The sequence below is a fragment of the Bos indicus genome, chromosome 18, assembly GCF_029378745.1.
Source record: "Bos indicus isolate NIAB-ARS_2022 breed Sahiwal x Tharparkar chromosome 18, NIAB-ARS_B.indTharparkar_mat_pri_1.0, whole genome shotgun sequence".
NCBI classification, from domain to species: Eukaryota; Metazoa; Chordata; class Mammalia; order Artiodactyla; family Bovidae; genus Bos; species Bos indicus.
Window position 1 is genome coordinate 2998669 of NC_091777.1, and position 16969 is coordinate 3015637.

At 45.2% G+C, this 16969-nt stretch overlaps 1 protein-coding gene across 4 annotated transcripts in view; it reads left to right on the forward strand.

Moving 5' to 3' along the window:
- The first annotated feature begins 1934 nt into the window (after positions 1 to 1934).
- ZNRF1 (zinc and ring finger 1) overlaps positions 1935 to 16969 on the forward strand; it is an 87768-nt gene continuing 72733 nt past the window's right edge. For 3 of the 4 annotated variants that reach the window (XM_070770325.1, XM_070770326.1, XM_070770327.1), the window contains exon 1: positions 1935 to 2893. In XM_070770325.1, the coding sequence (XP_070626426.1) occupies positions 2470 to 2893 (424 nt within the window). In that variant the 5' untranslated portion in view covers positions 1935 to 2469. The remainder of the gene's footprint in view (positions 2894 to 16969) is intronic. The other variant, XM_019979449.2, reaches the window with a different exon arrangement.

Genomic DNA, 16969 nt, shown 5'->3' on the forward strand with positions numbered 1-16969 from the left:
TCATCACTCCAAAAATAAACCCAGTAGCAGTCATTCTCCATTCTCCCCTCCCTTCCTTCCCCCACCCCCCTACCTTTCTTTCTGTCAATAAATTTGCCTATTCTGGACATTTTATACTACTTTTACTTAGTGTTTTCAAGATTCATTCATGTGGTAGCATGTATCAGCACTTCGTTCTTTTAATGACTGTCCAGTGTATGAATATATCACATTTGCTTTACCCATCCACCAGTTGATGAACATTTAGGTTAGTGTTTCTTCTGAAGCCCTGTGAAAACAAGACTCCATTTGTCTTGCTCACTATCATATCCCAGAACCTAGTGCGATACCTGGCACTTATTAGAAATTCATACTTTGGGAATTCCCTGGCTGTCCAGTGGTTAGGACTCTGTACTTTCACCGTTGGGGGACCAGGTTGGATTCCTGGTCAAGGAACTAAGATCTCACAAGCCTCCCAGTGCAGCAAAAAAAAAAAAAGGTTCATATTTTGTTCAACATTAAAAAAAAAAAGTGTTGAATGAATAGGTAAATCAAAAGCTAGTTAGATGGTTACAATACTTATAGATTATATATTTATCTCCTCGGTAGAGATCTGTTGAGGGTATCCTCTTTTCTGCACAGTACTGAACTACCCCTCTTCTTTCTTCAGGGAGGAAATTGGGTTAAATTTAACCTTTCTTGTTTTTCTTCAAATCACTCATTTGGATCTTAGCTGTATACAAATTCCCCATTTGGAAACTTACAGATAACGTTTTGGGTATTAAAACATTCTGTTTTTTCCTTCATCATTTCTCATACAGAAATCTCAACTTCCTTTTACAAGGCTTTTTGGTGCTTGCAAAGGCCTCCTATTCTTTCCAAGCTGGTCACACTGGGACAATCAATACCTATGACAGATCAACCTTTCTTTTTTCAGTTTTAATATTTCTTTGCACCCTGTTTTGGCTCCTTGATTTGGAAGTATCTGACATTTAGAACAAGGAAGTCAGTTAGACCAGGAACTGAGTGACAGTCCTAGCCAGCACTCAGCACTTAAAAAAATAGCTGTTGAACAAATGAATGAACAAAAGAATGAATGAGTGAATGAATGTGAATATGTGAGGGAGACACTGCAAAACGCAGGCTCCGTGACCAAATATTGGGTACCTGCTGTGTCCCAGTCCATGCGATGCATACCTGGATACTTGGTAAACAAAACAGGAGTCCTTCCTTGAACCAGGGAGTTTCTAAAATCACTAGTTCTAGCTGCATTATTAGATTTCCATGTCTGTTATTTTTTTTTTTATCGTACACCTGATGATTTTCAGAATCGAATTTTATCTAAGGATCTACCCATTTGCTTGAGTCCCAAATAGGAAGTTCTGATCTATTGGCAGCAAAATCTGAAATCACAAGCAACCCCCCCACTCCCCCACCCCTGTTTAATCCCGGAAAAACTGTCGAGTCCCAAAACGCTAAGCCTCCTGGTGTTGGGGATTCCAGGACGTTGAACCTCAGATAGAACGGACAGCAAGTCCACCAGAGGGTGCTGCGGGGGCAAATTCGTGCCGGGAGGGGAGCCTGACCAGTGACCCTCGGGGCTAGGTACGCGTCTGGAGTCCTTTCTCTTCTTCTTCGGGTTTCCTTCCCACCCCTCGGACCACCGCCGCCCCTCTGCCCACGGGGGGATTCCCCCTGAATGACCAGCTGCTCTCGGGGGCTTAAAGGTGCCGCGTCTCCTCTGGTCCTGAGCCCCAGCGGCTCGGGCCACTCCTGCCCCGAGGCCGTCGGACCGGGCCGGGCGGGGCGGGGCGGGGCGGGGCGGGGCGGGCAGGGCGGGCGAGGCGTCCCCGCCCCGTGTCCCCGCCCGGCGCCGCGCGGGCCGCGAAGGGGTTAACGCGGGGGGCGGGGGGCGGGGGTGCCGTCGCGCCTGCGCGCTGTCGCCCTCCATTGTCTCCGCGGCGGCGAGGAGCGCCGGCGAGCGCAGCCCGGGAGCGAGCGGCGCGGCCGGCGGGGCCCGCGCGGCAGGGCCGAGAGCGCGACGCGAGCGCGGCTTCGCGAGATCCGCGGGCCGCCGGCGCCGCAGCCCGCCCGGGCCTCGGGGGTCCGGGCCGCCGTCCCGGCCGCGGCGTCCTGAGGCGGCACGCGCCGGCGCCCCCGCCCTCTTCCTCCGGCGGCCGCTGCTGGGCGGGCGGCCTCCTCCCCGCGGCGCCCGGCCCTCGGGAGCCCGGGGGCGGCCTGGGGCGCGCCGAGCCCGCGCGCCGCGCCTCTCCGGACCGTGAGGGGAAACATGCGCCGGGCTCAGGACGCCTGCAGCCCGTAGTCTGGGTCCCGTCCGGGTCCTCTCTTTTTCCTCCTTTTTCCCTTCCCCTCCGGTCTCCTTTCTGTCCCCCCCCTCCCCCGTATGCCCGCCCAGCCCTGCCCCCGCCGCTGAGGACAGGGGGAGGGTCTCGGCCTGCAGGCTCCCGCCCCGCCGGGGCCCGGGCGAGCATGGGCGGCAAGCAGAGCACGGCGGCCCGCTCGCGCGGCCCCTTCCCGGGGGTCTCCACCGACGACAGCGCCGTGCCCCCGCCGGGAGGGGCGCCCCACTTCGGGCACTACCGGGCGGGTGGCGGGGCCATGGGGCTCCGCAGCCGCTCGGTCAGCTCCGTGGCGGGCATGGGCATGGACCCCAGCTCGGCCGGCGGGGTGTCCTTTGGCCTCTACACCCCCGCCTCCCGGGGGGCCGGCGACGCCGAGAGGGCGCCCGGCAGCGGAGGGTCGGCGTCCGACTCCACCTATGCCCACGGCAATGGTTACCAGGAGACGGGTGGCGGTCACCATAGAGACGGGATGCTGTACCTGGGCTCCCGAGCCTCGCTGGCGGATGCTCTACCTCTGCACATCGCACCCCGGTGGTTCAGCTCGCACAGTGGTGAGTCCGCGGGCGCCGGAGGCCTCGGAGGGTGGGGTGCCAGGGAGGGCGCGCCGAGGTACCCCGCACCTTCGCACGCGTGCACGCAAAAGGTCTGGAGGTAGAGTGCGCGACCTGGGCTGGCTGTCGTCCCCTTGGTTCCCGAAGCCAAGGGATGAATGGAATACCCACGCTCTAGAGGCTTTCTGAGAGGCCGAGGAGAGCCAGGTGTGTGAGGACTTCAGGCGTTGGTTCACTTGTGGATGCCTGTTGAAGTCTCATTCATTGGCCTCCCCGTCCTCAGAGAAGTCTGGCTGATCGCAAGTCGGCCTCCGTGCTTCGTTTCTGTTACTGCTGCATTGTGCTGGGTGCACCGGTAACACAGAAGGATCCAATTTGACCGAGCATCTCAGACAAAGGATGTGAAAAGAAGATTGGGGCCAAGTGGGGTTTGGATGAGGGCACTTGCTCTTGCTGGAGAAGTGGGTGCCCAGTTTTGCGGCTGTGCTGGAAATCTGAATTGTTTAAAATGGAGCGGCCGACAGGCTGCTGCCATAGACAGGTGTGGCCTGCTGGTCGGAGGGCCCAGCCAGGGAGCCTCCCTGGGAGGCTTTGCGGGACCGGGGCTCTGGTTACCCGTGCTGCATGCAGTAGCAGCCTTGGCTCAGCGACTCTTGGATCCCTCCATCTTTTTTCTTCTCCTCCATGCTAAAGTGCTTGGGTATTCTGCATCTTTTTGTGACCAAGACATGGCAGTTCTCTTGCCCCGCTGTTGGCACATGTCAGGGGGAAAGGAGGAGTCAAAGGACCTGGATGAATTCATTTTGTGAACTTATGGTGACAGGTCAGCAAAAAGCTGGAAGAGGATTTCCTAGACTCTGGCAGGGCAGAAAAGACACTGGCAGGAGCTTCTGGAGGAGCTTCTGGAGGAAAACAGGTCTGTCTGCTTCGCTAACCTGAGAAACCAGGTTAGGCCTCCAGAAAATTGGTCAGAAGGGGTGTGGGGCCGCTATTTACTAATTGGTGAGTTGGAGTAAAGAAGTTAACATATTCAGACTCCTTTGGGTGACTTCAGAAAATTTAGATACTGTGTAGAAGAAAGATTGCTCTATGGAGGATTTATCTGTTGGATCACTGCTTGCTCTTGTGAAATAGGGGAGACACTTTGGATCTCTATTTCTGGAAATAATGTTAATTTTTTTTTTCAATTCTTTAAACTGATTGTGAAATGAGTTTTAGGGAGGAATAGTGACTAATTTAGGGTAATCCTTGAAAGTGGCTTTTAATTGCTAGGATGGAATTTTAATCCGTGAACAGACTTCTAGATATCATGGACTCTGCCCTGAAGAGATGGAGGGTGTGATTACCTCTGGCACTTTCAGACATCATTTGATCAGCTTTAGACGTCTTGAACTTAGTAATCTTCCTTATAAAATTTGGTCCAGAAAGGGTCAGGTGTATTTTTGAGGTGATTGTAGTTAAGTCTTTAAGAGAACTGTCATTAGTGTCTGAGTTTAAACAGAAAAGCACGATAAGACAGTTCTCAAAAGTCACAGGTCGAATTTTGTGTGTAGAAGGAATGTAATCTTAGAGTAGGAGTTCCCTTTTTCCGCTCAAATTTCTTTTCTCTTTTACCAGAAAGTTCTTTTTCCTTATTCTGCCACCAGGTTCCATGCCAGAGTTATGAGCTTGGATTTGGATTCTAAAATTCAGACTCCTCAGCTGTAAAACCTTAATTTTTTTTTTTTTTTTTTCTTTTTCCAGCTAGAGGTTAGGAAGAGCTGCTGAACCAGGGACTACAGGAAAAGTTGAAGCATATTAATCCTTTGAGGGATTGACATTGAAGTGTGTGTTGTAGGGGGCTGCTGTTAATATTTAGGGTAGCAGCATGGTCATCATAGGGCCATCCTGGCCTTTGTAGGCATTGAACATGCCTGGCTCTGCCCATTCAGCGCCCCCACAAATTTCAGAGCGCTCTTGGTTGGGGCTTGATTGAGAACCACTGCCTTAGGGATTTGTTGTTTTAGTCAAGTGAAATAATTAGTTTTTCCTGTGCAGCTCATTTGAGAGGAACTTTGATGCTTCTGTTCTTCTGCAGTGGTGGTTCTCTCTCGCCTTCTGAAACAGGCCACAGGCCCTTCCTTCCAGGACATCCCTTTCCTCTCTTGTTCGCTGCTCGCTTGCTGTAAGACGAGGAACTTGTTTCCATCCTGGGGCCTTTGGGTAAGGTCCCAGCAGTTCTCACTCCTGTGTCTGAGGAGCAGAGGAGTAAGGGTTTCAGGGCACGGTTGACGAGGTGTCTGGAAGTTGTTGTGATGTCGTTGTTTGTGTTTCCAAGGTGCTTTTGGATCTCTTCATGGGCACAGAAAACAGTTGTCTGTGGAGTAAGTAGGGGAGTTCAGTGAGCACGAGGCTTCCTCAGAGGGAATGAACCGATGCTGTGTCAAGGGGCAGAATGCTAGGGTCCCAGGAGCTGTGACCTTGGACGAGACACCTCACCTCTTTTGAGTCTTGTCTTTGTTATTTTTAAAATACAGATACAGCCTGTAAAGGTTGTTCCCCAAATCCTGGGAGGATACATGGCAGTCACATTTGCCTCCGCCAGGGTTGTGACCCTAGCTTGCACACTCTGTTCTCTTTGCCTGGAAGGCTTTTCCTTCCATTCCATACAAGGATAACCTTTTATGATCCCTTTAGGCTTAACTTAAATTTCTCCTCAAGGACCACTCTTAAAAATCGCCTCCCTCCTGTCAGTCTCTCCCAGCACTCACCTGTTACCGTAATAGCACTTAACACGCTTTATTTATCCATTTACTGTTTCTGTTTACTTGAACTGAACTTTTACTCCACGGGAGCAAGGCTGTGCCTCTTGATCACTGTTCTAACTCCTACACTGCGTGTGCCAGGCACAAATATTTGTTGAGTGAATGAATTGAATGCTGTATGTCCATCATATCATTACTCATTACTGTAACAGTAGGAGGTAACATGGTTTTATTCCCATTTTACAGGTGAGGAAACTGAGGTGTAGAGGGAGGTTTAGGAACCCCCACAAGGCCAGACAGCTAATGGGAGGCAGAGCTGGGATTGCAGTGCAGGCCTGCCAGTGTCGGAATCCATTTGACCTCTTAGCCATTACCCTCTGCTTCCTCTCATCCTGAAACACAAGGAAGCTGGGGAACCTTGTGGAAATCTCACTGGCCTGCTTGTCAGAGGGCTGGGCTCCTCTCCTGCTCGGCTGCTCCTTCTCTGCCTGACTTGTGACCTTGTGCAAGCGAGTCATTTCACTTTGAAGTCAATCATTTCTCCACCTGTTAAAATGGAGATAATACCTGCTCTGCCCACCTTACCAGGCCACTGTTGTGGTCTCACGAGAGGGTGTTTACGAAAGCCAAGTAACGTACAATGGGAAGTGGTTATCTTACAGGGGTCACTTCTGTAGTTCTCCGCCTTCTTTCACCTCCTCAGAATCTGCTGGGCAGAGAGACTTAGAATTGTGTGAACTCTTTGTCCAGAATGAAAGCAAGTGCTCTCTGCTGAAATCTGACCTGTATTGAAGGGGCCATCCGTAATAACAAATGCCATTTGAGAAGAGCCGCCTAATAAGAGTCTGAGTTCCTTCTTTTCACATTAAAATGTGTTTTGCTATAAGGCTTTTTACTCCTCTAATGGTTGTCTGGGTGGTATTCTGGAGGTCTGGTCATCCTTTTATAGTCCTGTTTAATTCAGAATGCAGATTGCCAAATGTGGGGGGAAAATACAGAGACCCAGCGTGCTGGAAGGAAGAGGTTGCCCGTTTTCCTGGGCTAAGTATGAAATGGCTGGTCATTGAGATCTCCCTCTGCCATCTTAGTCATGTGTGTGTATACATGCATGTTCAGGAAACTGAACTGTTCTCTGTTGTCACCAGGCCATCAAAGGGGCCAGTAGAAGGTGACTTTTGGTAAGTCTTCGAACCTGCTAGCAGGATATCTCATGGGTTCTGTTTTGCTGACACTCTGGGGTTCTCAAGTGATTTGATCTTCTCTATTCTTAATTAGAGTTGCCAATCCCATTGAAGTACATCAGAAAGCCTCTTTGTGCCTCACTCTAGGTGTGTGCTGGATGTAATGGTCCTTTCCATGGATTCTGGAGAAGGAAAACCATTCCGTGGCCTCCAAGTAGCAGGATGAGTCCTTGCCCTGCAAAAGTTCTATCCTTAATGAAGACTAGTTTTTTTTTTGGAAGACTTTTTACAAAGAAGAGTTTTTAGTTCTCTGTTACCATGAGGGCTTGTTTGCTATAAAAGAAAAGTAGGGTTCCCTTGAGGAGAAGATCATTTCTTGAAGGTCACAGTTACTTCTTCCTCATTGCGGTTTGAAAGGTGTTGCAAAAAAACAGTGGTTTCACTCTGTTATGGGATGTGTACATTTTGCCATTAAACAGACACACACCCCCAAACAGGTCACAAGGAATACTCTCTGAGCCAAAGCCACTCTTTACCAGAAATGCAGCTCTAGTTGCTTTTGGGAAAAGGAACATGCTTTGTATTTTACAGATATGATATTCAACCCAAGTTTATTGGGCACTTATATTTTAGCAAACCCAATTTTAAAACTAAACTTCAATTTTGACAGTTTCAAAATTGGGGGAAATGTCATAGGGAAGTGGTGGTAACTTAAATGGGCTCTTGGTCTTGCTCTTACTAACCCTTAAGTAGGGGGTGTTTTTAATGACTGGGTCACTGAGGTTGTGGTACCAAAATCTCGAAGTTAGTCCAAAACTTAAATCCTGTTACTAGTCTTGTAATGAATGCTTACAAATTTTCGTCTGTCTCTTTTCCAAGCTTTGTCATGGCCTGTCTCAATCAGATGGTTCCTAGTGATGACGGTGGGTGTAGGCTTGAGTATGAGACCTGGCAGTTTTCACCTCTGAATCTTTATTTCCTCATAAGGTCACATGCTTATCCTTGAAACCAACAGTTGGGCTCCTGATTTTGATAGGTTGAATGGATGAGGGGTGAGTTGTGGGTGAGAGTGAATAACCTGAAGAGCAACCCTCAAGTGTGAAGCAGATAAAGAACCAAGTTGAATCTTAAAGCAGCAGCTGGGGTACGTATAGACTGGTGAGACTGTTTACCTTGAGATCTCCCTGGAGTTGCCGGAATCGAGAGTACAGCCTTGCTCTGCTGGGAGTAAAGAGGAAGGAGGAGTTGGCTGCGCCCTGTAAAGTTAGAGGAAGCATGGTAAGAATTTATAGTGCACTCCCAAATCTGTAGTGAGAAGGAGGCAGATGCGAACACTGAGCTCTCCTGATTTCTGTGAATGGTTCACAGGGTTTGCAAACTTGACTCTGCCCAGTATTCTCCAGAGCCTCGTTAACAAATGCAGCTCCCAGAGTTCAGTAGAACCTGAATTTGTCACAAATGATCCTAAAAATGTAGTCAGAATACCCTCTATAAATGAAAGGCACCCCTACCATGGATTTAACTTTTCTCTCCCCAGAGAACTCCAAATGCTTTTCTTATGCATTCATCCCTTTCAACATCTCTAAACTAGATTCCCAAGTGGAATCCACACAGATCTTATCTTCTATTGCTCCCAGAGGGTATATCCACCCAGAAAAGCATTGTTCACGCTTTGGCCGTTTTCTTTCATGCGGTACCAAGCGTTTTTCTCCTGGAGGCAGGCCTGAGCTGGTCTGCCCTAGTCCCCAGACGCTCTGAACAGAAGGTGGTTGGGGCAGGGTCCCCTCCTCCGGGCTTCTCCTCCCCTGGTTTTTCTCCTGAGGTGTGTTTGCTGTTAGCTGCCTGTGCTGCAGGAGGGCTTCCTGAGTTATATCCTCTTTCTTCTATCCCCAGCCGGGAAGCTAGACAAGTCAAGATCTTAGGATAAATCCAGACTTTAATGTGGACAAAGCACCTTTTTCATTTTATTTTTTAATTGACAAAGTATGAAACTGTATGTGTAGATCTGTTGAACTAAGACATTGATTTATTCAACTGAGATTGATTGCTTCCAGTATCCTTAGGTGCTGGGCATATATACTTATGGTGAAGGTGATTAGCATTACTTTGTTCTTTCTAAGAATTTTTGCTTCCTCACTCCTCTGAGAGAGAGTCTGAATACTGCAGCCTGTGGAAGATTTGACCTTCTTCTTCGTTCCTCTGTTGAACACACAGACAGATTCATGTGCTTGTCCATGAGGCTGCTACGGGGATGGTCTCCTCCCTACTCTTGGCTCACACTCTCCCTTCTTTCCTCAGTCCTCTGTCTGGGCTGGGGCAGGTCATCTGTTCTTTGTGTTTCCAGGCAAGAGCCTACTAAGAAGAAATTCCTCATATGTGCCAACACGAGCGGTCCTCTTCTCAATGGAAATTGCAAAAGAAAAACATTTTTTTGAAATTATCTTTGCCCTTCAGTATCTTTGTCATCCCTAGAGCCTCTTTTCTTTCTGGTCACTGAACACTGTTTTCTGGAAGCCTTATTCACCACCCTTTTAACCCATGTCTGTGAAATTTATCCTAAGCCAAAATGTACTTAAGGAAATGTAAGTAAGAGTGTTTCCTTCTTGGTGTTGTGTTTGTCTGTGAGCTCCACGACATTGACACTTTAGCGCTGTTTTAAGTAATTTTTGAAGGCAACGCTGGTGACCAAAATGTTATTTCTCCCCCAGAAATTTTAAAATCTGTGTTATATTTGAGGTGTGTGTTTTTTGTTTTTGTTTTTTTTTTACCCAAAGTAAAGAATATAGAATGTTCCATGCTGAAAGACTTTACGTGGACTTTGGCTGTTGAGGTGATACCTTAGTCTCTGAAGGATAATCTTTGGAGAAACCTCTCCTTGCATTTCCGTGTATGTGGCCTCTTGGTCTTGGTGAGTTACACTCGGCTTACCATGGCCCCAGCTTGCTTATCGATCATACCTTCAGCCCTCTACAAAATGTAATTAAATAAGCCATGCTTCAAAAAGTTATTCTGTAATTAGTCACCTCTGTATTGTACAGTGTCTTTTAAGGTCGAAGTTGATTTTTAGCATGTGGAGAAACTTAAATCTGGAGTCGCCCACACGATCTGAGACAGAGGTAGGAGAATGCAAGACTGAGCCCCCCAAAACCTTAGCCAGCTTGGTCATTTTGCCCACATTTCTCCAGTGTTTGGAGAACACCCCTAATCCCTACCCCTGCTGAGATGGTGCTTTTCCTTAGAGAAAGCTACTAGGATTCTTTATCTTGATTCCCACCTTAGTACTCCAGGAATCCTGCAAGGATTTGAGGGAGCCCTAGGGATTCCAGTCTAGACCGACGGAGCATTTGGTTTACATAAATACAAATGAGTTTTCTATAATACTGTTTTATTCTCTTTAGATCATACACACTTCTAATGCCCTCAGAGGTACAGCACCATCTAAGTCAGCTTTTCAAAGAAACTTTGTGACAACACTGCCCACTACTGTAATAAGCATTACGAAATGTAACGTTAGATTTCCTCGATCCTGGTCAGAAATGGCTGAAAGATTCATACCATTGCAGCCAGTTGCCCTGGCGAACTCTGGTTAAATTCAAGGCCTGTGTTCAGGATTGGCTTGCAGACGAGCTGCCTTCCATCTTAATATCTGAACAAGCCCAGTCATGTTGGCTGTGTTTAATCTGTCCATTTCCTACCTCCTCTCAAATGCAGAGACCAAATGCAATGTGAAAGAATAGTGGATCTGAGCATTTCCAGTATTCTGAGGTATAGGAATCTCCTATGAAGTGGCAGACCTTTGAGAAATAGTATTATGAGCTGTTCTGTTTTTGCTGTGGCTTTGGAAAACCTTTGGATTCTTCTACTGAACATTTGTTTGGAAAAAAAAATCTTTTTAATGAAACAGTGTGAGTCACAAAGCAGCCACTCCTTCTCATAATAGCATTTCTCACCAGGGGAATTTTTGGTAGCTGTTGGGGGAGGATTTGAGTAGGTTGTGGAAGATAAATCCCTCGGTTGAACATAGCCAAAGGGCTGCCGTATCAGAACTCTGGTGCTTTCCGTGCTGACAGCAAGCCCTGAATTCAAAGTGCAGGACAGCAGAATAGAATGAGGAAGGCCTGTGCTCAGAGAACTGTCACAGTAACCTGACCAATGAGATTGGCATTTGAGCATTCAGACTCTTCATTAAAACAGCATTGTAGTGTAAAAGGACCATGAAACAGAGTCCTTGGGTTAGAGGGCCTGAGGCTGTGTACTAGAACAGAATTTCTGGATTAAGGGATGACTGTGGTCCTAATGATGAGACTCATAAAAGCCACGAGCATGCCTGCCTCTTCTCCATTGTGAAATGGTGGCATGGCGCCTGGTGCTGACCACCTCACACAGAGAGGATTCGCCCAGGGTCTGTGCTCTTATGACTTCAGGTTTAATAAAGCACTTAGAATAACACTCAGTGAACCCTTGAGCCAGTGTCTTGGTGGGATGGTGAAGAGGGGATGCTAGAGACACCAAGACTTAAAACAAGCCAGGGTTATACTACCAACATCCAGAATGCCTGTCTTCAGCCTCTCTGCCCCGCCAGAACCCGAGTTTTCACCGTTTCCAACTTGAGTGACTTAACAGTACTTCTTCGGTCCTCGTGTCTGAACCACGTCTTATGTAAGCTACAGACGAAGGAAAGTCTGAAAGGTTATTACAACTGTTGAGATTTGCTTTCCTTTGGAAAGTCAGAGCTGTCTCCATTCCGTGTTTTCCTGGCTTTGTACTTTTCTTCAAAGCCTTTTACCAGTTCCAAGTCTCCAGAGCTCAGTGAGGGGGAACAGGAAGCCAGCGTTTGATGCCTAAGAGCCAGCAATAACTAAGAGAAAAGGGCAGAAGCAGGGAACTGGGAGGGGGAGTTGTGGGCCTTGAAGGTATCCAGGCCTCTAGGATTATAGATACATCCTGCAGAGATGACTTTAACCAACTTGCTCAAACAAGGAAAAAGCAGTAGGAACCTCTGTTCTGATAATTCAAATTTCTCTTAGATGGTATAGTGGGGCTCAATATTTTTAATTGATGGCATGATTACAAAATACCTTTTCCCTAAGGAGTTCAAAACAATTTCTAAAACATGATTATCACTTATATAAAATAGCGGAATAACTTTGCTCTCTTTTCCCGGAGGGTCCCCAGGGTACATCTTGTCATGGGATCCAGGCTGGAGCCTGCCCCTTCCTTTTCCTGTCCGTTCACATTAGATGAACTCTGTGAAGCCCCAGTCCTGTGACTGCAAGATGGAAGGGTCACAGGGGTTTGTGCTATTTTAGTTTTGGTTTCACTTGCACATTTTAGGAAATCAAATAGTGGTGTGACTCTGAATAGGAATTCTTGTCTCTTGGAATCTTTTCAAAAATGAGCTGTTTGAGGCTTTCAAGAGAGAATGTGCTTACCTACCAAGCAGATAAGTAAATAGAACGTTATAGATGTAATTGTGTGGCCCTCGTGCAGTTCACAGGTTTCTCCTTCCGTTCCCGAAGGTAACCTCTGCCCTGATTCTCCTGTTGATCATCCTGTGTATGTTCCTACTTTTTACTCCCTGTTTTTATCCGAAATAGTATTTACAATATTCAATTTAAACTTCATAATGTCTCATCTTGTTATATCTCTGTCTATAGATACACCTCAAGATTGGATTTGGGCTCTGTAAATCCACTGTACTATTTGCTGCTCTAACACATTCGTCTTTGTTGCTCTTCTCTATTGTATGAATATAGCACAAATATCACCATTTATCCATCCATTCTCTTGGATATCAGTGGATATTAAAGTTATTTTCAGTTTGAGAATATTTTGGTGTTTCCTTGCATATTTGAGTGAGAGTTTTTCTAGAGTACATTCTTAGTCATGAGATCGCTGGGTCATAGGCTCATCAAGAGGCTCCAACTCTTGATTAAATACTGCCCAGTAGATGACCAGTGTGCTGGTACCAATTTTATACTCCCCACACAGCATATATTCACTTGTTCCAGGTTCTTGCCAAAACTTGATATTGTTATACTTGAGTTTTTGGCAAGCTCTAGTAAGTGCGAGATGGTGTATCATTGTGATTTTTGTTATTTATATACTTGACATAATATTTACATCTAATTAATATGCTAATACGTTTTTAAATGATCATGCTTGTTCGTGTCTTTTATCCATATTGGATGGTTCCTCCTTTGCTTACTGGGCCATATAATATGAATTTGTTTTTGTTTCCTTTGTTTCTAGACACATCTGAAGCATGTTATACAGATGTATATCTCCCAGTTTGTGGGTTATCTCTTTATTCTCTTTGCAATTTCTTTTGGTTAATTTACCTTTAATGTAATATTCCAATGTTTTCCCTCATGGCTTATGCATTTTGTGTCTTAAGAAAGGTCTTTCCCTGAGGTCAGAGAGATATCTTATATTGTTTTCTGAAAGTTTCTGAATTTTGTCTTTCATATTTCAGTCCTTAAGCTATGGAGAATTAAGTTGTTTGAATGGGATAAGATACGGATTCTTTTCCTTCTTCCATATGAATAGCCAGCTCTCCCAACAGCAAGTGAAGAATGGTAAAGCCTTTTCCTGCTGATTTGCAAAGCTACCTTTATCAAGTTTCCAAATACCTCTATCAAGATAATCAAGTTTTCTTCCAGGCGTAGGTTTGTTCCTGGGCTTTTCGTTCTGTTCCATTGGCCAAGTTGTCTATCCTTGTGCTGATACTTTCTTAATTACTGTAGTTTTGTCTTGCTGTGTGGAAAGGCAAATCCTTTCAACTTGTTATTTATTCTCTTTCAAAGCTGTGTTGTCTAAATAAAGCTTTCTAGGGGACAAAGAGGGGAATCCGGATAGAATCAGCAAAATGAAGTACAGAGTATCAGGAACTGCGCTGTTTATAGCTGTTTTTCTTAGTGACAGGACATCTGGCAAACTGACCCTAGTGGGCAGTTACAAATTTTTTCCCCTACTATATTGCACAAACAATAACATTTCCCTATGTCTTTGTATTGCAAGCAGCAGAATAAACAGTTCTGTATGTTACAGACAACAACAATAAAAACAATACAAACTGGTTAGTTATTTTTGGTGCTTTTTGCTTCCATATAAAATTTAAAATCAGCTTTGACAGCTTCTGTGGGGAAGGAACTGTTAGGATATTTATTGGACTTTTACATTGAGTTTATCAATTGCCGTCTTTATAAAATTGGGTCTACCCATGAATCTGATGGGAATGGACCTAACAGATACAAGAAAAGAATTTTTTTTTTACTTTTTTTAAACTTTGAAATAATTTCAGACTTACAGAAGAAGAAGGCAATGGTGACCCACTCCAGTACTCTTGCCTGGAAAATCCCATGGACGGAGGAGCCTGGTAGGCTGCAGTCCGTGGGGTTGCGAAGAGTGGGACACGACTGAGCCACTTCACTTTCACTTTTCACTTTCATGCATTGGAGAAGGAAATGGCAACCCACTCCAGTGTTCTTGCCTGGAGAATCCCAGGGACAGAGGAGCCTGGTAGGCTGCCGCCTATGGGGTCTCACAGAGTCGGACACGACTAAAGCTACTTAGCAGTAGCAACAGCAGCAGACTTATAGAAAAGTTGCAAAGTGCAAAAAAAATATTGCATTTCCATTAGCCAGAATTTTCAAATGTTACTGAAAAGACTTAAGTAATTGAATATCCACCAAGTTCTTGACTTTGCAAAGCAGCTTACAGTCCTAATACATGAAGCATCTCAAGTCTGAGGAATCTACATTGATCTGTTGCTAGAAATGGGAAGACCACATGATGTTAAAGTGACGTGGCTAGGCCTCACATGGAGATCTGCTTGCTTCAGAGCTGGTCTGTGTCCTTACGAGATTGATGTAGATCAGGTCCCAGTCTCTGCGTCCCAGGTGTGTGCTGTGCTGTGATCTCATCTGGTAAAAGAGGACCTTCTTGCTTTCAGTTGAGAGTCTTAGACAGCTAGAGGCTGGGTAATTCCAGTCAAGTCTGCCTCAGTGTCACCTGAGAATGTCTTTTGGAGCCTTGACTTGTCCGAGTCAGAGGTTCCTGTCTGGGGGATGCCTGCAATGAGACACGCCTTCCTGAAGACAACTGTACTTACCAGTGCACACGAGACACCCCTTCTTGGGAGAGGCAGTGTAGGGTGGTGGTTAAGGTTAAGTGAGACATAATAATTCTGTCTTTCGTATGTACTTTGTATCAATTTATTGAGCTTACTGACATATCCACCTCTCTCAAAACAGTGCCCAGCGGATAGTAAGTGATCAGTAAAAGTAACTACTTAATGTCTCTGGGTAAAACTGAGTAATTATCTGAGGATCTCGAATCTTTTTTCATTAGATTTATCCATGGGTACGTTATAGTTTTTGTTATTGCTGTAAGTAGTATTTAAAATGTTTTTATAACTACTTCAGGTTTCTGGTATATTCAGCAGACTTGCTCAACTCGTGTAGGTCTAATTGTTTCAATGGAAAGCATCTACAGAGAAAATCCAAGCGAGTCACATTGGTAAATAATAACTGTTTTGTTTCTTCTTTTCTAATTCTCTTGTGTGTGACTCCTCTTTCCTGCTTTAGGATTGCTGACAACTTCCTGTGTTAGAGTTTATTTGAATCTATATAACCATGGGCATTCTTGTTTTCCTCCTAGTGAAGAAAGTGCTTCTTGCATTAAAAGCATTGTCTGTGTTTTTGTTGGATAGTGTTCATTCCCTCAAAGGTGAATTCCCTTATGTTCTTAATTTGTTAAATTAAATATTACAAATGGCTATTTTATCAGATTTTCCCTTGCATTTATTCAGATTGTTTTTCTTTATTATTTCACATACTTTATCTTTTGGTCTATTTTGTTTGGTATTAATGTCAGTATTCTTTTTGTAGCTGTTGGCTGGTGTCTTTTCCTGTCTTTTTATTTTCCGTCCCTGTGTCCTAATGTCTTAGATGTATCTTCTGTAGATGACAGACAGTTGGATTTTTTTTCAAGCTAATCCAAGACTTTTAATCGGCAAATTTAATTCATTTAAAAAATACCGTGAATACAACTGTGTTAATTTAATATCTTACTGTATATAGTTATCTTGTGTTATATATCATGTATTTTGTTTGTGTTTTTTTGCTTTCCTTCCTTCTACTGTATAAGTTTTCTTTATCTCCATTTGGGAGCTTTCAATTCTTTTAGAGGCTACTCTTAAATTTTTGGCCTGCATGTTTGAAAATAATCTAATGTGAAATTAATATCACTTCTCTCTTCCCCAATAAAAAAGAACCCACAGTTTGTCTTAAACATTGTTGAGATTGAGTATTCTAATTCCACTTCATTCTGTTTTATACTCTAGAATTAGCCTCTTATTTGATAATGTCTGCTTGGTTGGAGTCACCCACCTGCTTAGCAGATTTTTTGCCTACTGTTCCTTCTTTCATCATACTTCATCCTTCTGAGTTAATTTCCTTCTTGTAGAGGTAGGCATTAAATTTTTTCAGTGAGAATATGTTAAACACTTTATACAGTTTTTATGTATTTATTTTTGGCTGTGCTGGGTCCTCGTTGCAGCACATGGGCTTTCTCTAATTGCAGTGAATGGGCTGCTCTCTAGTTGGGTGCGTGGGCTTCTTGTGGTGGCTTCTTCTGTTGCAGAGCATGGGCTTCTGGGCACTGTCTAGCTTCGGTAGTTATGGTGTGCGGGCTCAGTGGGTATGGCTCATGGGCTCCAGAGCGCAGGGTCAGCAGCTGTGGTAAATACCCATAGCAAGTGAGGTCTTAGCTCCTGGACCAGGGATCGAACCCATGTCTCCTGCATTACAGGAGGATTTTCTTTTTTTTTCGTCTTTTATTTGACTGTGCCAGGTTTTAGTTTTGGCGTGAGGGATCGTTTCAGTTCTGCTGTGTAGGATCTAGTTCCTGACCAGGGATTGATCCCAGGCCCCTTGCTTTGGGGCGCAGAGTCTTAGCCAGTGGAGTACCAGGTAAGTCCTGGCAGGTGGGTTCTTAACTGCTAGGCCACCAGGGAAGTCCCTAAACACTTTCTTTTTTTTGCTTGCAAATAAAAAAAGGTTTTATTTGCTGTAACTATTGAGTGATAATTTAGCAGAGTATAAAAATCTGCTTTGGCAGTAATTTTTTTCTCAGCAATTGGGCAATGT